The following is a 27,357-nucleotide window of genomic DNA, read 5'->3' as shown; positions in this document are numbered from 1 at the left end:
AAGAGGTACATGTCAAGTAGCATAGGGACTATCTTACCCACACCTTTTATGAGTAATCTGCAAATCTGAATCTCATCTTGATCAACTACCTGTTGTTTGAGGATATGTCAGAAGGATAAGTGGTGCTTTGCAGGAGATACAGAATCTTTCTAACATACTTGGAGCTTGTCAACAAACATTATTAAAGAAAGAGTAAGCAGCACATATACAGCCAGAATAAACCTCAAACCACTTACATGTTAATGAAAATAAAACAGTGTCATTGGGGTTTACTTACTGTTGTACTGAGGCCTTTAATATCAGTAGAATGGACTGCTCCGTTTTGTGTCTTCAGTTTAGATCTGGAAGCCTCTACTGATTTTTCCTGAAGTCTTTTTGCTTTCTAAAGATAGTTAGAAAAAGGGCAAAATTGTTTTAATCAGAATGAATTGTGTCATTTGCACTTGTTAGAAAATATACAAACAAAATAACAAAATAAATGAGATGATAATTCTATTGCCCTTTAATCACTCTGGTTTGTGACTCTCTTCGGGACCTGAAAACAGAATAAATGGATATGGCTTTGCAAGGATGAGAAGGGAATAATCACTTACTATGACCTGCGGGCTTATTCTAATGTGGCTGTATATGCTGTTAGCCTTCATCACCACAAGAGCACACTGTTGCCTCATGTTCAGCTTGTCACCCCATACACTGTACGCATGTACGTCGCCAGTCAGTCCCCAGGCTGTACCGATGCATGACAACCTCAGTACATCCCAGATGCATGTCTTCACATTTTCTTTTCCTGAACTTTTGGTCAGCCCAGCCCTCCTCCAGCTTGTCAAAGTCCTTCTGAACAGCAACCCTACCTCCCAGCATATGGGAGGTATGCTTCCTCCAGCTCAGTGTCATGCATGAACCTGACAAGGATGCATACTGATCCAGTATCCAAGACATTAGTGAAAATGTTAAATAGGATCAACCCTATAATTTACTCTGAGCAATATCACTCAAAACTGACCGCTAGTTAAACTTTAGTCACTGATCACTGCCTTTGAGCCCATCAGTCCAGCCAGTTTTTCATCCGACTCGTTGTCCACCATATGTAGTCCAGTCCATATCTCCCCATTTTGGCTACAAGGAGACTATACACGACTGTGCGTGAAAACCTTGCTAAAGCCAAGGGAAATAACATCCATCTTTCTCCTTTTCCAGAACAAATAATTTTATTACAAAAGACAACCATGTCGGCAAGGTATAATTTGTCCTCAGTAAATTAATTACAACCATTACTAATCACCTTCTTGTCCCTCATGTGCCTAAAACAGCTTCCCAAGGACTCAGTTAAAACTAACCAGCCAGTAGCTCTCCAAATCCTTTTTCTGTCCCTTTCTGACTTCTACTTCTAGCATAAGATCTTTACCATAGGACAGGGAGGTGCTTGCCCATGAATAAAATTGTTCTCTTTTGCATCTCCTTTAGAAAATGAAGTAAAATTAAATTCAGCTGTCAAAGCATTTATTTTAAGCCTGATTTAGTTCATTCTCCAGCTTAGCCTGATCCCCTAACCAGAACTCTAATATTTTTTCTGTTATTTTGGAAAAGGACAAATATTACTAAAAGAAACCTCTCATCATAAAATATTTCCCATCTTGAAAGATGCTTGCTGTACTAAAAATGGGGAATGAGATATTACAAAAAATAAAGTAAGAATGACCAGACCTTTGGTTTCAACAGTTTCAGAACAAATATACATATATATATATATACACACACTGCCCCGCCCAACTGCAAGTGCATAAACAATGTTGATCCCCAATTTGTGATTGTAATCAGAAAAGCAGAAGAATCAAAGATGGCCTAGCTGTGCCAGTACATTTTATGGTTCATTCTTCTATGTCTGTGTGAATATAAAATTTACTACAACTTCTACTTGAATATCCTCATAATTCATTAAGAAATGTGTTTGGAACTTCACAATTATTATAACTACACTGTGAATGTAAATTTTGCTCTATCACTCAGATTTCTTACCTTCAATGCCTCATAGTTTGATGTCCGAGTCAAGAAATTTTCCCAAGATTTATTTATTATTTCTCTCTGCTTATGGATAGCTTGGATCTGTAATACAAATGAGATTTTCAAGATGCAACACAATTCTCTTCTCACAAGCTCTTCCAAATTCTTTGCTTGTGCTGTTTGAATAGTATGTTCACCTGTGCCCCTTTGGCTACCTTAGCTCATCCCTCTCACCTGAGATTGGATGATAATGTTGTAGCAATGTACTTGTCCTTTAAAAACTTTACTTATTCATCATCTTTAAAAAAAAACCAAAACAAAACAGGCTTACCTTCTCTGTGCAAACTAATTTTCCCCTCTTCCAACACAGATGTTGGAAGAGCTTTCTCAGGAATACTTTCTCTATATTCTCACCCTCAAATGCTGAGTAACAGAGAAGGAATCAGTTCTGATGGCAAAAGCGCAGGCATCATAATGTATGACAGTCCCTCAAAAACAGTAGCATGAGATATTAGACAACTAAACCAACTGATCTTACTCCTCAAAAAGCATGAGAGGATGAGACAGCAGATGAGCAAAAATGCCACATGCTTGCCTTATAACCTTGTAATGGGTTGACATAGCGCTGAGGGATATGGTGTAGTTGGGAATTGTCAATGTTAGGTTAATGGTTGGACTGGATGATCTGCAAGGTCTTTTCCAACCTAGATGATTCTGTGATTCTGTAACCAAAGCTGGAAAATGACTATACCTGCTCACTTTCAACATGCTGGGAAGTACAAAGACCTACTTTCCAAAGTAATGAAGCTCTGTGAATATTCAGCCAAGGGAGCTTATAACAGAGGCATATGTTTCATATTAAGAAGCAGATGTAGTTGTAATAATTACTTTAAATTGTTATGTGCTACAGATTAAGAGCTGCAACTCTATAGAAACATAAAGATCACTTCCTACTACACCATTGCTGGTGCATCACTGATAATATTGCTTCATTTTTCATGCTACTCTCTAAATACTGGCAAAAAAAATATACAAATTGGGAGAACTGAGGCTAACCTAATAATTTAAAGTTAAAATATTACTGCTGAGACAGATTAAAGTATCCTCAAGCAGTGTACACATATAGGATTCTCAACATTATACAATAAGAAAATCTTCGCATAAATTGACAAAAAAGCTTATATGGGCTTTACTTGTTTAAATACTCCTTGTCTTACTTTTGTATATGTTTTTTCCTCTTCTTGGATTTCTTTGTGGTGTTGACTTTCAAGCACTTCAGTCTGCAGAGTAGCAACCATTCTTCCAGTATCTTCTGACACCTCTGAAATAAATTTCAAGGCCTCCTCATCTGGTGTAACAGGCCTGAATTCTTCTTTTAGTTCTGCACACAGTTCCCGCCAAACTTCTCCAACCTGTGTGTGAAAAATTTATCTCTTCTTTCAGTTTCAAATTATTCAAAATATAATAGAGCAACCATCTCTCTCCTTATTGTTGTTTCAATTCCCAGAATTTTTATGCAAGGTTAGACTTCAGTAATGCTATGTCAAATTCATTCATGGTAATACTCCCTAAGCCTTCCCAAACTCAAGCTTGACTCCACAGAGGAGTAAAAGGAACGCTGGTAACTACAGAAATTCAGAAGAAATACAGATAGCTACAAGATACCAAATTACAAGACTGAAGTGTTGTGTTCTACCGGCTGCTCCTTAAAATCTCAAATAGCATGCATTATCAGAGCAAACTGCAACACAAGACATAAATAGAAGCTGGAATTATCAACTGAAGATTGAGTCTTGCTAGTTCCTGAACACTTCAAACTCTCACAGATTTTGCTCCTAAGCAGAAAATTGACATAAATGAAGCATATTTTGAGCAGGATCACTCCCACAAATCTTGTTATCCTGTTCTTGTTTCCTATAGGCACATCATTCTTAACTTTTGACAGTATAGATGGATACTGCATTTGGGGACAAAGATGAGAAAGCACAGAAAAACCTTTAACAGAATGTGTATTTAATGTAATTTTTAATAGGAAACTGCCCCCATAACTGATCTTACTGCACCAAGAGACAGTCCTACTCTCCAGCCCTTTCCCAATTTCTTACTCCGATTCTGGCACATTCCTGTTTCTTGAGCTGGCAAAGAGTAAAACCATTTTTTTTTCCGAGTTATTTTTAACTAGCATTAATTTCTAGTCTTATTTTCTATGCAGTCACAAACATTTGCAGCAGTACAAAGGAAGAGTCTGGGGAGTGCGGCAACAATGGAGGTGGTATTGTTTCTTTTGATGGTAAATACTGGCTTACACCCTCTCTGAAACTACAGGTGACTTTTGAAGGCTTATTTGTTTATTGTATCCTGAGATATACTTGCTATTTTGCAAATGCAGATACAGCAATAATATTTTCTTCCACAATACTCACTTTAAAGTCAATGTAATGCTCTATGATAGCAAGTGTGACAAAATCCTTAGCAGATAAGCCAGGTAAATTTTCAAAACCTAAAAGAATATTAATCATGTCAGTATTAGCAGCATGAATTTATCTTAAAACATAACATTTAAAAAGACACCATCTTATTTGTCATATAATCACATGCAAAATCTTCATCACACATACACCAGTCAGTCACTCTTCTAATCCTGAGCAGGCTTTTGTATAAAAAAAAAAATGTTTTCTCCATAATAAATTCACTCTATACTAACTCTTTACTTATGAGTGGCTCCAGTGACCTTCCAATCACTTGGAACGCCAGAATGGTACTGCATTTGCTGTGCTTTTGTGGTAAGGGTTTGTTCTGCTGTTAAAGCAGACAAACAATTGAGTCTACAGGTCACAGTCTCTAAAGAAGAAATTCAGCACAAATGGAATTTGCTTTAGCTGTGAAGTAGCCAAGAGGAGAACCATATTAGAAGGTGTCCAGCACTTTGTTTCAAAGCTGTATAATGAGGGTGTCCTCCATCTCATAGACTTGAGCCTTGACCATAATGCCTTGAGCATCATGACTCCATCTTTTAAAAAATATGTTTACAATATGTCTAAAAGAAGAAGGTAGAGAAGTATGGTTGCTGAGACTATACCTCATTTTTTGCATGCTGAATGTTAATTACACTTTTTTTAAAAAAATAAAATCTCTACATAGTTTCTCAAATCTCATTCTAGACTTCATCATACCATCTCTGTGGTAATTGGGAATGTAGCATCTATCTATTAAGAATATAATTACATCATGTTTTGAAGTTAAGAAATACCATACATAAAAAACAATTAACACTGGTTTTCTAGGTCACCATGTTACAGGCTGTTATGGAGCACAACTACAGTAAGAGGAAAATGGTGAGAAAAGGCTATAAAAATCTTTCCTTTTTTTTATTATCCACTTTCATGTCATTTCAGTACTTCCCAGGAGACACTACAATGTATATAACTAACATGAGGTATGTGTGAATATAGGAGAAAGCTGGAACAAAATCTCATGCCTTTTTGTTTTAATAAAGAATTTAGCTGTGATCCAACATTTAACATAATTAACACTAATAAAAACTTGAGAGAACCTGGGTTACAACAGAGGAATAACTAGCTATAGTTTATTAGAGAAACTTAAGGATGTTTTCCAACTGCTTGGTTCTCTAGGTTACCCAGGGAACTGGTTGAAGCAATCTCAGAACAATTACTGATCATCTTTGAACCTGTGGAGGATGGATGTGAAAAAACAAACATAATGCCTATTTTTAAAAGGGGAAAAGGATAAGCCAGAGAATATGCGTTCAGTTCCGTTCCTGAAAAAAGACTGAAACAAATAATTAAACAAATAATGTTTATGCAGCTAAATGGCAACAGTGAAAACATTTATATCCAACATGAATTAGTAAAAACTAACACCTAGCTTCTGTCTACAGCCAGATAAGAAATCTTATGGATGTGGACAAGTTTATCATTTAAGAGTTTACTTTTACTTCAGTTTAAGTTTTTAGACAAGGGTGTAATGAGTATTCATATTCAGTGTGCAAACAACATAGAATTAAGCAGGACTGAAGCATTTCAAAGGAAAAGATTAGAATGCAAATTAATCTTGCCAATCTGAAAAATGATCTAAACCCACAGAATTTAATTCAGTAATCATAAATAAAAAATTCTAAATGTAGGAATAGTCATCTGTACAAATCTAGGACAGTAGACGATTGTACAAGTTCCTAAGTCTAATGAGCAAAAAATATCATGCCACTATGAATATAGCAATTGTTATATTAATGTCAGAATGTTTGTTTACAAGATGAGTAGAATAATGTAATTCTATTTGGCTGTGAGGCTTCTGCTGGAGCACTGTGTTCAGTTTTGGGACACAACAGATCAAGAAGAATGTGAACCAAATGGAAAGACTCAAGAGAAAACAGTAAGAACAATCAGAGGTTATGCTAGAAAATGAGATCAGTGAGTAACATCTGCAGAAAGCAGTATTTCTTAATCTAGGGAAATAAAATTAAAAGTATTAAAATATGCGAAAGAGTGTGTCGGAAAACAAATTACAGAAAATTTCAAGCAAATCTTAGGTTTAATTCTAGGAAAACTCTTCATAGTGGTAGGAACAGCAACGTACTGGTGAAATTCTGAAATCCCCATCAATAAGGACTTTTAAGAACAGGATGAGCAAGGATCTATTAATCACAGAGTGTTGATGATGCATCTCAAAGTTTCTTTTGACCTTTTTTTTAATAGTGACTTTATTGACTGCCAGTGAACTAGTTCAGTTTAATGACAAATATGACACTGACAAGGCAATTTACTTGTCTTACCTAGCTTGCACAACAACGAATAAATTTTTGCCCGTATGTTTTCTGAAATTTCCATGATTGCAAAGCTGGGACAGCTGGCAGGCATGGGGATGACCTCTTGTTGTTTCTGGAGGCTGCTAGCAATAGGTCTCTTCATGTCTAATAATTTCAAAACACAGAACCAGAGTAAAAGAATGAGGAGGTATTATGTTCCCAAATCTATTAAACTTAGAGGAAATTCTACGTACTGAAGCATGAGGATCTTTAGCAGGCAGCTATGGACATATTCTTTTCTATGATGCCTCCTCCAAAGGAAGACAGTTCTATCTTTGTAGACACTATGTAAATAATTTTGATAGTTTGGCCAGGAATTTGAACATAATTTGGGTCAGGATATATTAATCAGAATGACTAATGATTTCTGAGAACATAGCACTCTTCTTAGTTCTTTTCACAACACATAACAAAACACAATGCCTTCTGTGGAAGAAATTAAGTAGTTTAACTGTCCAGTATTAGCAAAACTGTTCAGGATACTAGTCATGGTTCTGTTCATTACCTGCTTCATTCCGAGCTGATGTAGAAAATGCCATCTAGTGGCCAGACTCTAACGAAATAGAAGGTATTTTGGGTTTGGTAAGAATTACTGCATAAATCTACAAAAATTTTAATTTCTTTTCATCAGGATTCAGACTGCAAAATAAAATACTGTTTATGTTTTTACTTTATTCAGTGTACTGCTCACAGATTCACATGCACCATAAAACTTACCAACAATCCTTCCATATTGATCACGTTTGACTCCCAGCTCCAACTCCTCCTGTCTCCATAATTCTATTAGAAGGTTAGCTGCTGTTTGATCTTTCTCCCCTCGCCAGGTACTGATATGGGAGGTGGTTTTAGGGTTGTCACAAAATTCAACCAAGATTCCAAGAATTATACTGTACAGGTTCTTTTGCTTTAACTTGGTGAAAGGAAAAGGAAAAAAATGTTTTAAACTGTTCAAAAGACAGTAATGTCTATCTTAAAAAAAAAAAGAGAAATAGTGTAACTGCAGTCAAGAGTAATCAAGTAACTGCAAGCTTTTCATCACAACTATTTGCGCAAAACTGGTGTATAAACTTGTAAATCTTTCAAGTTTCTGGAATGCTGCCATGTAAAGTTCCATAAATCAAGGAGTATGATGGGAATGAGTGTAGGATCATGCAAGATGCACATACCTCTGTGTAGAATTACATAACAGGTTTTGTACACATGCCTCTGGGCTCATACACTGGAGAATATACTACTACCAAGATTTAATTTTGTAAGAAACAGACTTTGAAGGCAGTGGCTGAGCGGTACCACACAGCACCTGTTCTATTTTGTGGCCAGATCTTTTAGCAGCAGCTGAAGGTAGGGAAGGGTCTGCAGCCTTGCACTGCAAAGGGTATCAGAGGCTGGCAGTACAACTGGCAAGAATGAGGAGGGAATGAAACAAGGAAGGTGCATGCTTATTTTGTGAGGAGTGAAATGCCTGTGTCAGCTCTATGTCCAAGACCCACAGAAGTAGCTATACATACAAAATATATGTAAAAAGTAACTTTAAACATCCAAACTTTCAAAGCCTCAAAGGGTACACAAACTCTGCTCTTACTAGCTTCAATATAAAGTAAGAACAGAGATATCATCCAGAACAAAAGCGTAGTTTGAGTTTTCTTTTTAAAAAGAGTGTATGTTTGGTAAACCTAAAACTCTCTCTGTCAAATACTTATTTTTAAAAAAGATACATGCAAAATTCATCCAGTCGTTTCTAAGCAGATATCCTGGTTTGTGATTACATTCCTATCTTGGGGAATTACACGCTGGTCTGTTTGTTAGTCGTATAATAGTCTTAGGAGATACTGTAATAAAAATAATGCAATTTTCCATGTTGTTTTACTACTCTTACATTCTATAACAACAATAATAAAAATACCTACTGCCAACAAATCCAGAAGGAGAAAAATGCCCTGCTTTTCAAGAAAATAATCCTCTGCAATGTAACATCCAACAACACAGGACCTTAAACAGAAATAATTTCACTGTGTAGAAACATTTTTATGCTTTAGAACATTCTACAAGCATCCAATTTATTTCACCGAATTGCATAAATATATTTGGTATGCAATATGCTTCTTAACTTCAGGGAATAGAAAAATCATGTTTCACATGCCTTTTCATTTACACTGTAGAACTAAATGTACCTTACTTGACTGCTCTTTCTTCTCTTGCAGGTGGCACACCTTCTTTGTAGCAGCCCAAGAAATTTGACGGTTTCACAATGGATTGGATTAGAATATGGATTTTAACTAAAACTAACTCAGTAAAAAAAGCTAAAATTCAGCTACATGATGTCCCTTATCGCAGAGCTGCATGAATATTTCTGCCAGCAGAATCAAGGGGGTCACACAAGAAAAACTGGTTTACTGGCAACAGTGTTTGCTTCTCCCAGCTTAAAATGATCATAAAACCAGCATTCATGTTGCTACTGCTTCCTTATTTCCTCACATACAGCCATTAACACAGAAACTGACAGGATCGCCTGCACTGGACTTTTATCCTACACAAACATATCATTCAGCTTTCAGCGTATTTATCAACCCCTGCCTTAAAACAAATTCACTTTCGGTTAGCCTCCTATGTATTGGCATTCTCTGATAGCGATCTTTAAAGTATTTCTAGGCCAATATAGCCAGTTTACAAACACTTCTTATGCTTACACAGTTTTTAGCTAATACTGGTCTATTTTTGTCTTCTGTTTACTTCTCTGAAGTTATTTACAGACTCTAACCATACCTCTATTTTAGAAAGTCTTAGGTAACTCTGCATGTCAGAAGGTCACTCTATGTGGGGAGTTAGACTGAAGTGTAGGGACTTAGGTTTTCATACTGAACCTCTATTTACATGAGAATACATGCACAATATTGTTTATTTTGTATATTTTTTAATTAGTCAAATTGTATGAAAGATTTTTATACATTTTAAATAGAAGAAAGGCCTGTATGTGCAGAGAAAGGCCACAGTATTGTAGACCTTAAAAATACATGACTTGAAAGTTTTAAAGTTTACTGCTGCGATAATACTTTACTAACCACAAGCAATCGAGTGCACAGAAGAGGAGACGATTGTGGCCTAATCCACTATGTAACTTCTTTGGATCCATCTGAATGAATGGGATAAGTATATCCACTCCTTCATAGCTGAAGAGTTCCTGTTGAAATGTTAATTAAATCAGTATGTTTCTTAAATACTTACAAAATAGCTACAAATAAGAAAGCACAAAGGAAATTGAAAATTTTTAATATTTAGATTACAATAAATTTGGCCTGCTTCTTAAGATCAGGATATATTCCTTACGATATACATAAGAAAAAGAGATTTTCAGTTTTTCCAAACTGCTAATCTCACTTGTTAACACACTTTTGTAAATTAGCAATTAAATAGGTAAAACACTTCCTAGTGGAATTCTGAGTGATTTTGCATTTTAACTGTCACTGTCACAGAAACCACTTATCAGACCTGTCTTCTTAGTGATGAACTACAGCTGACATCTTCTTCTGAATACAAAAAAGGAGTATTTAAATGAAAACATACCATGGCTTGACATTTTCTGCACAGTATGAGGTAGAAGGATACATACCTTTCTGTGGAGATCATTTTCACAGAGAGCAGATAAAAGAAATAATATATTAGCTTGGATTTCCAGTAGAATGGCATCTTCTTTCTCTTTAGATTTGTTTGCTGCATACTTTAGGATGTCTATAAATGAATATATTTTATACATGTAAATATCCTATACACAAGTCAGAATTCTGTAAGAAGTGCTCATTTTAAAAAAATCAAATTTACATCAAGGGATTTTTAAAGGAATCTATTTATGCTGTTCAGTTTTAGCTCCTGTGTTTTATAAGTTTATGGAAATGCAGCACTCTGATGCTGTAGTTTCATGGACTTTACTCTTGGTGACAGAGTTAATGATAGCAGCTTGCATTGACTTCTTCCTTGTTTAGTCTCTGTGCTGCCCCTTGTATTGTGCCAGTGCAATAAATTCAGAGAACTGATCTACTGATCTGAATTAAAGAACTCTTAGAAAAAGGCAATGAACTTATTGATTTCTCTACTGTAGAGCTTCACAAACTGTGAGAAAGACATAAAATACCACTACTGTTGAGAAAATCAGCCTTGGAATCACTGTGAAAGAGGACATTCAAACACATAATTCCCCCAAAGAAAAGTTACTTGAATCTGATATGTAAGGTATAGTGTTAATTTGGCTTTCACTGTAAATTCCCACAGAGTTTTCACTGGAGTTCAACTTTCAACTGAGGATCTAAAACCTTTTATTTCTAGGTTTTCTATTAGAACATACACTTTGAATTCTAAAGGATCTTACCTATTTTGTTTCTTCCAGTATGACTCTTTCAGAGTTATTTTCTTACAATAATAAAAAATACTTTTTATTATTGTAAGAAAATAACTTAAACCAGTGAGTATTGGAACTTAAAACCAAATGTAACAGTAGGCATGTGTTTCTGAACAAGAAAATGCTCTAAAATTTCAGGAGCAGTGGTTAAGCAGTTTTATTCTGCTTTTATTTTTCATGGTGTTATTCATATAAAAGTACCATTGTTATTAATTTTCTTCTAAAGAGGAGTTGGGGAAAGTGACACCATAATAGACTTAGATAGAACAAGCCTCATGGCTGGAGTTCCTAGGGGCTACCATAAAGGGAGAAGGGCCACGTTTCACTTTGAAATTAAACACCTACGCTTTTACACGTCTGTTTTGCTTAATTAGTTCAAATCTGTGTTAACTCTTACAAAATTTAAAATAAGATCAATTACATCTTGGATTAATTGTCTGAAGTTTTTTAGTTTTTTGGCAGTCAAAGGAGTAACACACTAAAACCACAGGGCACAAAAAAGAACAAACATTCTTAGTGTCAACAGAAATGTACTAATTTAAGTACAGCAGTACAAACTGTGCTTTACCCAGTAGCTGGCTAATTGCTCCCTGGTCACACAAATTAAGGTTCACAGCATCATCATGAAGGGACACAACAGATCTCAGCACTCTCAGGCTGTAGCGCATTTGTGCAAGTTTGTTGCCACGACCACCTCTTCCATGGAAACTGTTACCTTGACCAAAGAAAGGATCTGTGGAGCAATCACAATGAATATTTTTTTTGACAGACAGTGTATGTTCAGAATAATAATGTGCTAAGAAGAAAAAAAAAAAAAAGGCTTATTAGTGTAAGCTAAGAACAAACAAAAAATACCCTTCAATGTTAGACAGGCTTCTTGTTTAAAGCCATATAGTAATGAGCCCTTCTGTATAGGTCAACCTTCTGATCTCCATTAGACACAGATGAAAAATTATTCCTGGAAAAACTTACCAATTTTATGATGAAAACTATCCATCCCCAGAAAACCAGTCAATGAAAGTGGGTGCAGTTAGTTATCTTTTTGCTTAGCTCATGCTCTTAGCTGATGGCCACAAGCCAGCTTTATTCTAGAAGCTGTCTTCCTGTGTACAGTTCTAAGTTTGACTTATTGCACCCTGCCACATAGCAGGAATGACTGGTTGGACTTGTTGCCACAATAAGTGTATCTGACAAGCTTAAAACATGGGCAGTAGAGATGTGTTGCCACCCACATAACCGAAGGAATATCAGTATAGTGCTACACAAGGGATGGGGTACCATCTTATCCTTCTGTAGAAAAAAAAAAAACCTACAGTCATTTTTTTAGAAAGATTAGTTTTCTAAGTGACCCAAGTGAAAAAGAATCATTCTAACTTCACAAGTTTTACATTTTTCCTTCTTGTCAAAGCAAATTAAGTCCAGTTGAGTTGTGTTTTGAGGTTATTGTGTATGAAAGCCATGAGCATCTACTAACCTTGGCCTATACACCATTCTAGAAACACAAGGAGAAGAGTATTCGCTTGGCAGGACAAATATTTATCTACTAACAAGGGAGCCACTGAAGCTAAAATAGCAATTGCATGAAGCTGTAATTCTTCATATTGGGCAGCAGACCAGTCATGAAATCCAGGCTTTTGATTTGGTTTTACATAATAAAGCAAAGCTGGCATCACATCATTTTCACTGAGAAGCTGCAGAATCAAGACAAAAGAGAGACAGCTTACAGATTTCACATGCAAATAATAAAAACTGAAAGCAGTGAGTCAGCTTTATCTGTCCTACACTAAGAAAATTATTTATTGAGAAAATATGTTATGAATGCTACAAGTACAGACAAACTCTGTTTATATTCTGTAGCATTCCCACAGACTGTGGTTTGTTAAACTTTATTATTTTCTTCACATGTATTTCAATAATGCTTTGTAGCCACTTCTCAGCTAATTTTCCTAGCATGGGCTAGGTTTGTAACTTTTCTAAAATACAAACTGTATGCTGCTTTCAAACAACAGGAACTTGAAGCTATGTATGAATTCTTGATCTGGAGAACAATTGATTTCAGTCTACTGGACTATGCCAGATGGACAGCTAAATAACATTCCTGTGATTCTTTTGATCTTTTTTTTTTTTTTTTTTTAAATTTTATCTTCTGTTACAACTTACCTGTACAGCACATGGGTCTTTAGATAAGAATCCTATTACATTAAATAGTAACTTCTTCAGCTCAAAGTCCTCATAAGAGTAGGTAAGTTTAAGACCTTTTACCAAGGGATTGGGAATTTTAACTATGAAGGAAATTGTAGATGAGTTACAAAAAAATAATCAATAAAAGTAAAAATAGTGTAATTATGCAGTATGAAATCTCTTACCTTCAGTAAATGTTGCAAGTACTATTAACAGCTTTGTAAATCCACTTTCCTAACAGGCATTCAAAAAACATACATTAATTAAATTAAATTGCAGTGAAATTAAGATTTATGATTTAATTTTAGTTTTGCTTTTTTCTTCAGAACACAGAGCTTAATGTATCCTATAGCAGAATTTTAAAACAGTATTTTATCAAAGAGATTAACCATTTGGACATTGTACAATACTAACTGTAACTACAGTCCTAAGGGTACAATTAGTTAAACCCATGTCTCAATTCAGCACAAGTCTGAACTTATATGTGGAAGTCTCACACATATGCATTCACTACTATAATCTACCACACAAGAAAACTGTATTCTTAATACAGTTAGAGTTGTGTTTTTTAAAATGCATTTGTGCACATGTAAGTTTATACATCAGGGTCATCAGTACATACAATTCTGTGCCTTCAGTTGTGCATACTAATACACTAATGTTCAACTTCAGTGCATTTACAAGTAAGCACATGAAAACTGCACGTATGAGGAACAGGCATTTACAAATATTACATACTAAAAATTCAGAAAATAAAATCTTGTCATTCACAGCTCCTAGAGAGCTAACAGAAGGACAGTTATGTCTAATATAACTACAGATAGAACCAAGGCCAGGAGGTGTCTATGCAGCACACTAGAGGCAAAAGAGCTTTGTTACTGAGGTGAACTAAAGCTGTGGTTTCCAGGCCACTGGTCTACTTGAGCAACAAAATACATCAGTTTGGCCTCAGTACTCTGGCAAAGCCACCACAGAGCTTTCCACCAGCTCCCACCAGGTTTCTTTGGCCCATCTCTGTAAATTAGCATACACCCAAATGATTTTAACAATCAGAAAAGTATTGCAAAAGTAATTTTAAAGAAAATATTTTAGTACACAACTATATTGCCTATTAGTTTTTGTCTCTATGGTAGCTATATTCTCTTTACAAAGCCATTGCAAAGTGGTTAAATAAAAAACAACATTAAAACTTACTAATGGTTTCTCCTTGTTGATTAACATAGTACTAAATTCTGATGGAAACTAGTAAGCAATTACCAAACAGACAATTTTGTTCTAACACAGAGATAATCATAATGAATATCATTATAAGCTTTACTTTCCATATAATTTCCACTTTACTTGTGGTGAGAGAATGGTTTTCCTTTTCAAAGGCTCAGATTCCTGTGCTGATTTCTGAATTAGAGTCTTGTGAAATACAAGAGTTTTCTGAAGCTGCTTGGATAGCATATTAAGAAAAAAACCCCAAACACTCTGATGATAATTTCTCTGGTATTACCTACAAGGCAGAATTCAGTGGAAACACTAATGTTTTTGTCTACCTGATATTTATACCTTGTAACTTACCTCCACAAGTGAAGTAAGTTAAAATCTCTAGGGAGGCTGAGAATACAGAATCTAAATGAAAACATTTTCATTTTTTCCTTGCACTGAAACAATATTTCTTCCTTGTAGCATAAGGAATTAAAATAATGTGTCCTGGTTATTTATCTTGTTGAAAAAAAGTGCCCTGTTTCTACAGCCAGATAAACAATTTGAATGTTTTAGACATCAAATATGTTGCTGCAGTAGTATAACAGACATTTCATAATGGTTAGTGATAAAATGGAAAGCTTGATTATAATCTTTATTACAGACTATAAAATCTATTTAAGTAATACAGCCAGTTGGGAAACTTCTACTCAGGTTGAGCAATGAATTCCCTGAATGTAATCCATTCCTGAAGAGCCAATCTACATGATCTACAGGAATTGCTTAATTATTCAGTATGTATGTCACAACTTCATGTAAAGTTCTAAATCTCAACTTTAAAACAGGAGAGTAAGAGATTATTAATATCTATAAAATGTTAACTTCTCTGCAGTTTCCTCATAAAAATTCTGGAGCATTATAGAAGAATGAATCATCTACTTTTTGGGCAAGTCATGATTGCATTTTGCACTACATTTATGTCACCTAGTCTTAGAAAGAATTTATGTGCCTATTATTAACTGGATCTAAGTAATTATTTTCTCAGCTTCTGAGCTGATTTTTGGAGGACCTTCTTGTTCCCAGTTATGAGGCACAGATACTTTAGCTGAATTTGGGCCCTCTGAATACAACCTGTACCCTTACATCTTCAACCAACAAATGAGATTTAGTGTAAACTCATTGTAACAGAATGGCACGTCTGAGAATCTGTACAATACAGGAATTAACATTAACTTTTGCACATGAATAGTTAGTGTAAATTTCTAAGTATTAAATAAGGTTGATGCTAGTACTCCAGGCTAATGACCTACAGATCTGAAGTCTATTCGAGGTGAAGGGAATTGCAGAAAGAAAAATGGTTTCTTGCTCAGCAAATCTAAGAAAGAGGAAAGCACTGGAGACAGAGTAGAACAAATATTAGAACCCTAATGGGGAAAAATACTGAGTATATAATAGCAAAAGAGAAGTTATTAGTCTCTGGAATATAACTATAAATACTTACAATCATAGGTGCTGCAGGGTTTTGAGCCAGTAATGTGGCAATCACCAAGAAGTCATTCCGTAGCTGACGATCATAATGCCGGAAACCATGCATGAGAAGGTCTACAAATGCTTCTTTCAAAGCACTTAAAAGAAAGTGAAATGCATTTTACCTTTTGTTTTCATATTCTAATTTTAGACAGCCCTAGGTATATGAATTCTCATTCAGCATCACACTTTTCAAAGCCTTAGGGCTTAACTGCAAGAGAAGTAACTTAAAACTTCATTTTGAAATGGATTCTTATGTGTACCACTAGACATCCAATTTAAGCATATAGGCAAGGTGCATGTATTACAAATTGCACCTTACACTGTATGTGTTATAAGTGATTAATAGAAAGACATCATGTTTACTCAAGCATGGAAATGGATGCTGTTGAATGATTACGGAGAAGAAATGGTCTAATCCTAAATAGTTAAACCAGTGTAACTCACTAAGGGAGAACTTGTTATTTACTCCAGCACAGGATCTAGAACTAAGCCTTGTATATCATAGCATAGAATTGCCTACCAATTTTATAATATAAGTACTTCAACAGTGCAGTAATATTGGCCTACCAAGCCTCATACATGAGCCTGAAAATGGTGCAATTAACTTTTTCATCATACAGAGCAACAGATAGGGCTATACCTCCTGCACTGTGCAGCAGAGCACCTTGATCTCCCTCTCACCCTGTAACAGGAACAACTGCTGGTGGATCGCTGTGTCCATGAAATAAAGAGAGGCCTGACAATGAAATAGTTCTGCAGTTGACTGGATGTGCTTTTAGCTGAACCCTGACCACTGAGTTTGTAAGCTATCTGCCAGACACCTCTTGTATCACACACACACCATTTCCTGGCATCTCACAGGCCACAGTGCTACCTGTAACTTGCTGAAACAGAAACATATGCCTGAGGAGTTTAAATCATGGGCTACTTGGCTATGAGGTCTCATCCAGTAGTGCTTCCATTTTGGAGAGTTAGATATGTTAATACTGGAAACTTAATGAGGACTTAATGAGAGACCTCCATTCCCCTTCTGTATTTTCTTTCAATTAACTTCAAACAAAATGCTACACAATAACAATGCTTTAGACATCTCCAAAATTACAATATTAATCCACAAAATGCTTCCTTGTACTTACTATACACATTCCAAGCTACTGAGCTGATTAACAACTTCTTCTTTTGAGGTGTTTTCTAACAGGTTCCATAGGATTTCTGAGGAGCAGAACACCAGCTGTCCGGAGGGATCAACACCATTCAGATACAAACAGAGTCTGCTGGCTGCTTGGGCCTTCATCATAAGTCTGCAATTTACTCCTGAAATTATGAAAATATGAATAATTAATCCCCTGTAGGTCAGTAATTGGTTTAGGCATGTTCAGAAAACAAATGATCTAAGACCAGAAGTAATGAGATTGCTGAAAGAACAGTTTGTACTAACCGGAGCTGGAGAGATGCTGGAGCGCTTTAAGTACCCACAACTTCTCAGTAAGCTGATTTTCAACTAATGCTAGTGACAAAACCAGAGTTTCTGCTAATCCTCCTGATTCAGCCATCTGAATTTTATAGTTTGCACTTGTTGGCTGGTAATCTGCACAAACAATAGCTGTAGTTATAATGCAGTAAATATTCAGAATATTGGTTACTTTATAAAATATCCATCCTTTCTCAAAAAAGGATTGAGAACCGAGTATCGTACTTCCTTGGTCCAAAAGTCAATTGAAAAAAAAATTTAATAACCAACAAGAGCTGCTTTTCTTGTATCTGAGTATTAATAGTGCTTAGAGGATATCCAACAGACTTACACTCAAGAAGACTAAAATGCTATATAAACAAATTAATTGCTTCCTAGAATTTACAGAATGAAATAACAAGCATGATTACGGAGAGGCAAAAAACCTTCTTCAGGTCATGCAATAAATTGTTGGTGCAGGACCTAGTTCTCTTCTTTAGCCTATTCACTAGAAAGTTGATGCCTTTTATTATCTCATTACTTAAAATATGTGAATCTAACCCCTGATTTATAAGATTGCCTTTTTAATCTGTCCCTGTTTTTACTTTTGTCCATGCATACGCAAAACCGTATTTCATCACTGAACTACATGGGAAGGGGAAGCATGCTAACTCATGAAAGTAAAATTTATCTTAAATAGCTTATAAAATATATATATTAAATGACAAAATGCTGGATTGATGAATGCAGATAATGCACAGGGTGAAAGAAGTTTTAACTAAGCATAAACTCTGATAGGCTCTAAGTATTACTTTATAGGTAATAGAACTCTGCAGGATCAAACTTTGGCAAGGTTTACATATATGCTTAGAGATGAAGAATTTTACTTTAAAAAATCAGACTTAAATACATGCTTAATTTTTGAGATAACATATCTTATTTACTAAGTCTGTAGGAGAAGAATAAAATCCCTTAATACTTAACATTGACTTTTTTTTATTTTTCCTGTTATTTTTACTAGGGACCTTAAAGACCATCTCGTTCCAACCCCCTGCCATGGGCAGGGACACCTCCCACTAGCCCAGGTTGCTCAAAGCCCCGTCCAACCTGGCCTGGAACACTGCCAGGGAGGGGGCAGCCACAGCTTCTCTGGGCAACTAGTGCCAGTGTCTCACCACCCTCACAGGGAAGAATTTCTTCCTTATATCTAATTTAAATCTACTCTCTTTCTGTTTAAAAACATTACCCCTCATCCTATCTCTACAATCCCTGATAGAGTCCCTCCCCACCTTTCCTGTACCCCCTTTAAGTACTGGAAGGTTGCTATAAGGTCTCCTGGAGCTTCCTCTTCTCCAGGCTGAACAACCCCAGCTTTCTCAGCCTGTCCTCAGAGGGGAAGTGCTCCAGTCCCTGATCATTCACTTATCTTGATGGACTATTTACAGATATAGATACCATTAAATGCACGCATAGCTGCTTGCAGGATTTGAGTCTTGTTTGTAATGTAAAACCAGATTTATACACTTTCATATTTCTAGAATCTTGTGAGGGCTGTTGCAGCTGCAGCTTCTCTAGGGCTCCTAAAATAAATGAAAACTAGCAAGAAGGCACAGGAACTAGTGCCACACTCTAGGAACACAGCAAGGGAGCACACTGACATCCAGCATGCTCCCTCGCATGCGCTCTGGATCCACACTGTGACAAAGTCTATCTGTACTTGGCTGCCTATAAATCTAGTGCTGTCTCACAGCACGTGATCCTGTGCCACTCTAGGAGGGGATCCTGACTGACTTTGCCTGATAACAGCCTCTGGCACCATCATAAGGGTCAAAGGAATAAATAGTACTGGGATCTGATGACAGTTTGCATGCCTATTTATACCAGAGGATCATGCTTGAGCTTGTACGCAGTCCTCATCAATCTCTTTCTGCAGAGACAAGTCACAAAATTTCTTGAAAGCTTATGCTCAGATGTGTCCATATAATATGAACTCCATCAAATTTAAATGGGCCCAGCTCTATCACAACCAACACAAGTGAAACCAGAGCTGCTGCTTTTCAAGCCATATATACAAAGTTGAAAATTACATTTCCCTTCTTATAATTTTGATCCTAACTACTCTGTTGTCCACGTTCCAGAGAACTTGTGACTACTTCACATTTTCTGGATACTATTTAATCCTAATCCCATAAATGTAATAATTAATTCCTTGCACATTGATGAACTAATTTCAGATTTTGAGTATGCATTTCTATAAAAACATGTTAATTGAACATTTGCCGATGTTATATATTTAATATATGAGATATAGTAACTATAAAGAAAAATTAATCCAAGGCTAATTAAAAGCATCACTTCAAAGTAGCTGGGATGATAAACACTTGATTTCTTGTGACACTTCAAAATACTGTGCTTTACCTGAAAGCAGTTTTCTTGGTAGCTCCATATTATAAAAGCTAACAACACACTTACAGATTTGTATTCTAACTTGAGAGCTTGGAACCCTCATCAAATAACCTGTCAGAGACAGAAAAAAAATGTAATTTACAAAGTTCTTAATTTTTTCAGAAAGTAATCTTAACAGTTCTATTTACAGTACTTAGTGTTTCCTTCAGTAATACCCCCTACAAATCTGTCGTTTCATGCAAAGTTTGATTATAAAACACTCAAGGGACAGGGACTCCCACACTGAAAAGTAAAAAGGTGACTGGGAAGAGTAGCATAAGGTTAATCAAAAAGTGATCTCCTCTGCTTTATGGCTACAGACCCTTGTAAGAGATGTTATTCCAGAAATTGTGGAATTCAGAAGCAAGCTACTACACTAGGCTGTTCTCATCAGTACAATGTCAGAAACTCTTCTTCTAGGAGACATGATATGACATAAAGGGAGCACAGAAACAGACCCTTTCCCACAAGATAAAGAGAATTCCACTGAGAGCTACCAGCGCCTAACATGGATAATATAAACAATCTTTTAGATTTTAGTGTCTTTTTGGACATGCTACTCTAAAGAGAATCTGAAACTATCTGAAACCAGAAGGCCATTCTGCTATCTACTTGGACCTGTGAAAACAGACTTCTACAAGCATTTTTTTCTCACACATTTCAAAGGTATTCTTTTTTTCATGTGTGACAGGCTGATTGTGCTACCTCTTTACCATTAACAGAGCTAATATACCATTCCTGCTCTATTCTGAATCTTTTTTGCCCTACAGTGCTTGCAGTATTTTCTTTGAAAATCACAAATGTGACATGCAAGCTCGTAAAAAGATATTTTGGTACTAAAAGGTCCAGTGACATTAAGTCATGACTGACACTTTTTCCTCAACAGGTCTCTTAAAACAGATTTCAGAAAGATAGAAGCTCATGGCACAGATGCAGCAGGAGGCTGAAGTCAGAAACTGCTGCTCCTAGTAAGGCATGGCACTAAACTGACTAGTATTTTGCCTTTGTAGGTGACAGGTCTCAGGATTTTGGGTTTTGAAGGTTTGAGCTGGGAGTCACGAGTTACTGTTTCTCACTTGTTTTTTCCATTTGGTTTCAAAGAATCAGGAAGGATACATTTCCTCTTATCCTAGGCTTGTGTTTATAGTAATACACCCATTTCTCAGAGCAAAATGAAATGAAGCAGGCTATAGACAGGTTTAGTTCTTCAGCTGTACTGATAAAGTTATCTCATGTACCTTCTGACATTGGCAAATAGGTAATTCTGCTAGCTAATCTGCAGGCTAGCTGCACAGCAAAATAATAACGTTTTCTAATATTAAAAAGGACAGAAGACTCTATTGATAGTTGAAAGAAATCACTTACATTTACTAAGGAGGTAAGAAATTAAAATTGCTAATAATACAGTTAATTTTATTATGGCATAATAATAATTTTATTGTGGTGTATCAGTTTACGCTCACCCAGCTGTGCAATGGATTTTGAAACTGCCACAGAATAGCTTATTTCATCAGATACTTTCTTTTTTTGAAATGGTAATCTGCAAAATGAAATTTAAAAATATTACAACTATTCTTAAAACACTGCAGAAGAACAGTTTAATCAAGTCACTAAAAAGCTCAATAGCTTTTCTCTTCTTTCTTGACATTTTTTGCAAATAAGGACACTTTTCCCAGGACAAGCACATTCTTGGCAATGTTGATTCTACACTAAAGTTCCAGTTCCATAATCTGGCAATTACATTTTGGCAGGTAGTGGTACATGTTCATAAATATATTTTCATATTTCATATTTGATGCAACAAGAAATACTGAATAAACATATGTCATTTAAATGTGGATGATTAAATACTGGAATCTAGGCGCTATCAGGTGCTATCAGGCTATTGCAGAGCTACACTATGCATAGACATATGCAGAGGTGGAAAAAAAGAATCATATCCCTGGGCAAGAGTCTTGGAATGGATAAAATAAACCCAATAAACTGACCCCAAATAGCCCAATGACAAGTTTATTTTTAAAATCAGGGTATTAAGAATATTCAATAACATTTGCAAAGTACTCAGATATGACATAAACATGTAAGTGCTAAAAATTCTCTAAGAGTAAACATTACAATATTATGCTACAGTCTCTGCAGCTCATAGTGTAGAAGCAGCTTTGCGGTAGGCTTACCTCTGTAAACACAGCCAGAGAAAAAGAAAGGAGAGAGCAAATAGTGGAACAAATAGGGGGAAGAAAGAAGAATCAGACGTTGAAAAACAACTGAGAAGACGACAGGTAAACAGCAGCAGTTATGAGAGAATGGAAAATTTTACTACACGAGTTCTAGCACCTGAAAGGAAATTTTAAATAACAGCCTCTCCCTCTAGTTACAGGCTTCTTTTTGTCACATGAAGTAGCAGTGAATTGTGGTAGAATTTCCATAGTACAGAAATTAAAGCAAAACTCAAAGGTGCAATCTTCCAAAACATACTCACATTGAAGAAACCACAATTATTGCTGAACTGCTGTAAGAGATGAAAAATCTTGAAAAATCTTACAACTACATTTCATCGACTTTATACACTCATTCCCAGTTTTGTCACGATTCTGCCAAACACTGAAGTAAAAGAAACTTTGTGATGTACTTTCTCATTCTCCACTGTGTGGCAGCAAAGGAAAGCAGTACAACTGATGGTGCTCAGGGAACTGAAAGATGCAGCTGAGAAGTTCTAAATTTATTGAACGTAACAGCTGAGAGGAAGCTGTGTAAAAACCTATTTGAAGATGGTTTTACTGTGTGTCTCATATTCTGTCTAGTGTAATTTTTCTCTTCCTTATTCTCTCCAATTATAATTAAATGCAGGAATAACTGTAGTTACTCCCATTCCATAAGTAACTTTATTAAATTATAAAGGAGGAGATAACTACTGACAAGCATGGATACCACCTAAATTCTATTCTACAAATAATATTAAGTACAGCATGACAATTAGGATGCCCAAAATTTCATGCAATATGTTTAAAAAATAATTATAAAACCCAAATCCTCCAACTGTTGTGGTTCTTTCTCTTCTGCAATATGGCTTGTAATTTTGTAAAGCTTGCCTTCAGGTATTAAAGGGTCTTTGTGTCACCTCAGGCTTTTAAACTTACACTGCTGAGGTATGTTTTGAAACAGCAAAACATACCTCAGCAAGACTTGGCTGCTGAATCGTTTGAGGCCAGCAGTCCCAGAACAACTTAGGCACCTTGGGGAATCTTGCTTCCAAGCAAGCTGGGGCCAATACCAATACAGTTTTGAATTACATTATCGGTAGCTCCACAGATACTGAACTGCTAAAATGGGTCCCTCCTTCATGCCAGCAGAAGTTGGACTCAAGGAAAACACAGTTCATGAAAAGAAAGGATGATATAATAAGATGCCTTGCAGGTAGGTGCTGTATAGATATGTCAGTTGCCTTAGAAAATGTATGAACATGTTAATAAGCAGTGTTTAAATCTCTAAAAGAAGGGCTGAAGTACTTACCCAAATAATTTAATAAGTTCACATAAAGGCTCAGTGAAAGCTTCTTGCTCATTCATTTTTTCTGCACACAGATTAAGAATTTCGATTATTTGTGCTAAATCCTTAAGGGGCTTTTAATTTAAAGTTAAGGAAATCAGATTGTTTGTGCTGCTATGAATCAGCAGAAAAAGTTGAAAACGGTATTTATCATACTTTAAAGATAAAATCAAGAAAAAACAAGGCAAGTGCTTTCAAAGTTAGATGTCTAAATGAAGCATATGAGTCAATACTTAGGTTTTTCGAAGTAGTCTTACAGAAGTACAACTCTTGCAAATCTGATTTAGCTTTATCGGTTGAACTCACTGGATGTTCAGCATATCTAAAACATAGGATGAAAAGTTTTTACATCAGTGTCAGATTTACCTGTCTAAATTCTGAGACAGCTTGAGGAATTTAAATTCTTTCCTACTCTAGTCCCAAGTGACTAAACTTCGAAAATCTGGACATATTGAGATTATCTAATCTAGGATAGAGGCACAAGATCAAAACTGAACAGATCGCTAAGACTGAGAAGTTACTACCATGTCATGGCAACTCCTGTTAAGTACTTAGCCACAACTCAATTGTGAAGTAATACAATAGCTTAAATCACTGTGGCAACTGTACAAAATTAATCACATTTCTCCATATGCACACCCTCCCTAGTACTTCTGATTATTGGAAGTCTTTTAATTTGTAATGTAAATAGGAGAAAAGTTTCTGATAAATTAGTCTGACATTATTTGTCTTTAAAATGCCTTCTCACTGGTAGTCATTGCTATTTTATCTACTGCTTCTTAAGTAATGGCAATTATTATGCTTGTCTATTCTGAGTTGAAAGTACACTAATTACATCTTGAACACTTCCAACCCCTGTACCCGTGAGATCCCTCTACTGAATTTTGTAGTAAATTAATCTAGCATCCAAGAATCTTGCTAACATACGAACCTTGGCTGTGTGTGCACCAGAAGGCCAATGATGAGAATGTATGTGGACCATCACTGCTCTCCATGTAGAAGCACAGCACATCATAAAATGCTTTGCTGAAAAGTCAGAGTATTACCATACATAAAACCCACCGTGACTCCAGAACTTTACAGTGGCAAAAAGGATACCAGCCCATTTTCAAAACAGTTGACTACCTTCTTGAGAGTTTTCAGCTGCTCTTTTTCCAAATCTTTCTTAAGTAAAAGAATGAAAAGCAGGTTTTAATTGCAGTTTGCCTTAGAACATTAAATGATTACGTTTATCCCCTTTTAAGTTTAAATGAAAGTGGAAACCAGATTAAAAAATCACAAGACACAATGAAGTTCTGCAAGTGCTTTGCAGCAGGATTAGCTCCTTGATCAAGCCTCCTGTGCTCTTGTAACTTACATCTTTTGTTCAAATGTGTGGGCTCTTTCTCTTATTCTGTGAAAGACAAATAAGAAAACCAAACCTATGTCACACAAGCCATAAATGTATAAAAATGTAGATCTAAGTGGCTTAGAGTAGAGCTTTGACACCACTAGGAAACAGTCTGCGAATTCAAAGTTGAAAACGACTAAAGTGAGAGGATATGTCAGGGTGTGTCAGTGATATGCAGCATTTAATTCCAGCTCTTCTGAGCTCCTCCACTCTGGGAAAGAGCACTGCAACTTCAGGCAGGCCAGAAAGCCGTTTCAGGAATCTACAAGCCCAGAATCCTAAGGGCATTTTATCATATACCTTATACTCTCTAGAGAAGCAGTAAGCAATATTATCCAGTACATTTTTCCTCAGTCATTAGGTTTGTTCTGTCAGCTCTGTATCAAAACGGGTTGGGGAGGGGGGGGGGGAAGGACATGAACTACTTGTCTGTGGGGCATTAACTTAAAATGTGGTATATTTAATCACAATCTTGTTTTAAGAACATAAATTATTAGGTTTTTAGAAAAAAATAACTGATGTCTTAGTGAATTTAGTCTACCAGATCTTCTTGTGGATACCAAAACCAGTCCACGAGATTACTCTCTCCTGCGTGCATAGAAAGGTAGTCATACTTGTTTCTCAACACTGAACTTTGTGTTTCTCTTTCCTTTAAAATCACCTCCATGTTAGCAGTTAACTTGGGAATTACATAAATTCCTGACATATTTTCAGTAACCATATGTATTTCTCTTTCTCAGCTGTAGGTTTCAGCACTCTAAAATTCCCAGATAAGCTAGAAATTTTGCACGTCTAGCTTTTAAGTGCACATGCTTTTGTCTTTTTTTCTGGAAAAGGGCCTGTGTGAGGATGTACTGGGTTATATATATATATATATATGTTATTTTTGAAATACAAAACCATCTTTGATACAATTCTCTATTACAACTACCATCTTTAGGAGAAGTGTTCAAATACCAGAATAAATACTTCAGTCTTGTGCTCTGAGCCCCAGCCACCAGTGCCACCTGGTTTATTTCGGGCAGGTAGTAAAGTAATTGTATAAAACATTTTTCTAAGGCCCATTACCACCTGTGTAACTGAAACCACGAGGTATCAGGCTTACTTACTGAGTCTGAATCTTCGAGTAGTTTGATGACGTGATTCAGATCCACTGATCTTAACTGCGCATCCTGGAAAAGTCACACTTTTTACCTCGTTGACTGTGCTTTAAGAGTGCTTAAACCTTAATATGCGAAAGTGCCACGTTGAACCAGCGTGAATCTACCCGAGGCCGGGTAAATCTAGGCTGTGTGTGAAGCACAAACCGAGGCTTGTTCTCAGCCCGAGGTAGCGGCCAAGCCAATCCCAGCCCAGCCAGGCCAGGCCCGGGCAGCTGCTCCCGGCCGGCGGCGGCGGCAGCAGGCGGCGGGGCGGTGGGGGCGCCTCCCGGCCGCGGGGGAGCTCACCTGGGCGGCGCCGAGGCCCGCGCCGGCGGCCGAGGCGTTCCTGCGCCGCTCCCCGCCGCAGCGGGAGGGGCCGGGGGCCGGCGACAGCGCCGGGGAGCGGGTCGGGGGCCGCGGGGGCCCGGGGGGCGCCGGCAGGGAGGACATGGGGCCGGCCCCACCGCCGCCGGCACCCGCGCGGCCTCGCGCCGTTGCCATGGGAGCGGGGCGGCGCCACCTCCCGGCGCCGCGGCCCGGGCAGCGCCCGCCGGCAGCGCGCGGGGCGGCGGGCAGCGCGCGGCCTGCGGGGCCCGGCGGCGTGCGGCGGTGCGGCCCGTGCCCCCCCGCGGCCCGCGGGCCTCCGCGCTGCCGCCCTCCTCCGCCCTGCCGTTGCAGGGCCCGCTGTGACACGCTCCCGCAGGCACGCGATCGTCTCGCCGCCCCCGGGGGTGCATGCGGGGCCCGGGCTTCTCCCGCCTGGTGGGGAGCCGGGACAGAGCCGGGCTGGTCGGTCCGTACCGTCCGATGATGAACAATTCCAGGGTGAGAGACCCCCATGGCAAACCCCGGCGTCGGCGGGACAGCCCTGCCTGGGGCAGCCTGGCCTGGGGACAGGCGGACGGAGTCTCCGCTCTGCATCGGCTGACACCAAACGGGTGACTATAATGCCTGGAAAGTAATAAAGGCGGGGATAAAGCACGAGGGGGTTTGGGTATTTTCTCTTCTTGCTCAGTTTTCATCCCGGGCTTTGTTACGGCATCTTGCACCTGCCAGCACAGACGCTCCTGTGGGGATGCCCGTGCACCCGAGGGGCGCGGGGTCCCATTCTGAAATGCGCTCTGCGGGACGGGACAGGACGGGAGCGTGGCTGAGCCCGCCAACGCCAAACTGCCCGGGAGCACCTGGCCCTTTGCTGGGCTTATGCCTGGAGGAGGAGAACGGGGTACCCAGAGGTGGCTGCAGCAGAAGGTGACAGACACCTCG

At 37.6% G+C, this 27,357-nt stretch overlaps 1 protein-coding gene across 1 annotated transcript in view; it reads right to left on the bottom strand.

Annotated features, from left to right (window-relative positions):
* Window positions 1-26,541, bottom strand: part of CFAP69 (cilia and flagella associated protein 69) — a 29,862-nt gene extending 3,321 nt beyond the window's left edge. Inside the window, exons 1-22 of the mRNA XM_074897496.1 lie at window positions 26,398-26,541; window positions 26,059-26,121; window positions 24,658-24,723; window positions 23,524-23,633; window positions 21,477-21,553; window positions 19,987-20,085; window positions 17,557-17,706; window positions 17,255-17,432; window positions 16,090-16,213; window positions 13,583-13,631; window positions 13,377-13,498; window positions 12,691-12,907; window positions 11,785-11,949; window positions 10,434-10,552; window positions 9,886-10,004; window positions 8,734-8,815; window positions 7,544-7,736; window positions 6,794-6,931; window positions 4,425-4,501; window positions 3,219-3,413; window positions 2,017-2,103; window positions 278-382 (exon numbers count right to left, since the gene is read on the bottom strand). Coding sequence (XP_074753597.1) covers window positions 278-382; window positions 2,017-2,103; window positions 3,219-3,413; window positions 4,425-4,501; window positions 6,794-6,931; window positions 7,544-7,736; window positions 8,734-8,815; window positions 9,886-10,004; window positions 10,434-10,552; window positions 11,785-11,949; window positions 12,691-12,907; window positions 13,377-13,498; window positions 13,583-13,631; window positions 16,090-16,213; window positions 17,255-17,432; window positions 17,557-17,706; window positions 19,987-20,085; window positions 21,477-21,553; window positions 23,524-23,633; window positions 24,658-24,723; window positions 26,059-26,121; window positions 26,398-26,541 — 2,679 coding nt within the window. The remainder of the gene's footprint in view (window positions 1-277; window positions 383-2,016; window positions 2,104-3,218; window positions 3,414-4,424; window positions 4,502-6,793; window positions 6,932-7,543; window positions 7,737-8,733; window positions 8,816-9,885; window positions 10,005-10,433; window positions 10,553-11,784; window positions 11,950-12,690; window positions 12,908-13,376; window positions 13,499-13,582; window positions 13,632-16,089; window positions 16,214-17,254; window positions 17,433-17,556; window positions 17,707-19,986; window positions 20,086-21,476; window positions 21,554-23,523; window positions 23,634-24,657; window positions 24,724-26,058; window positions 26,122-26,397) is intronic.
* Window positions 26,542-27,357: the final 816 nt, after the last annotated feature.

This window comes from Athene noctua, chromosome 2, assembly GCF_965140245.1.
Source record: "Athene noctua chromosome 2, bAthNoc1.hap1.1, whole genome shotgun sequence".
NCBI lineage: Eukaryota > Metazoa > Chordata > Aves > Strigiformes > Strigidae > Athene > Athene noctua.
This window is presented reverse-complemented; position numbering and strand designations above follow the sequence as displayed.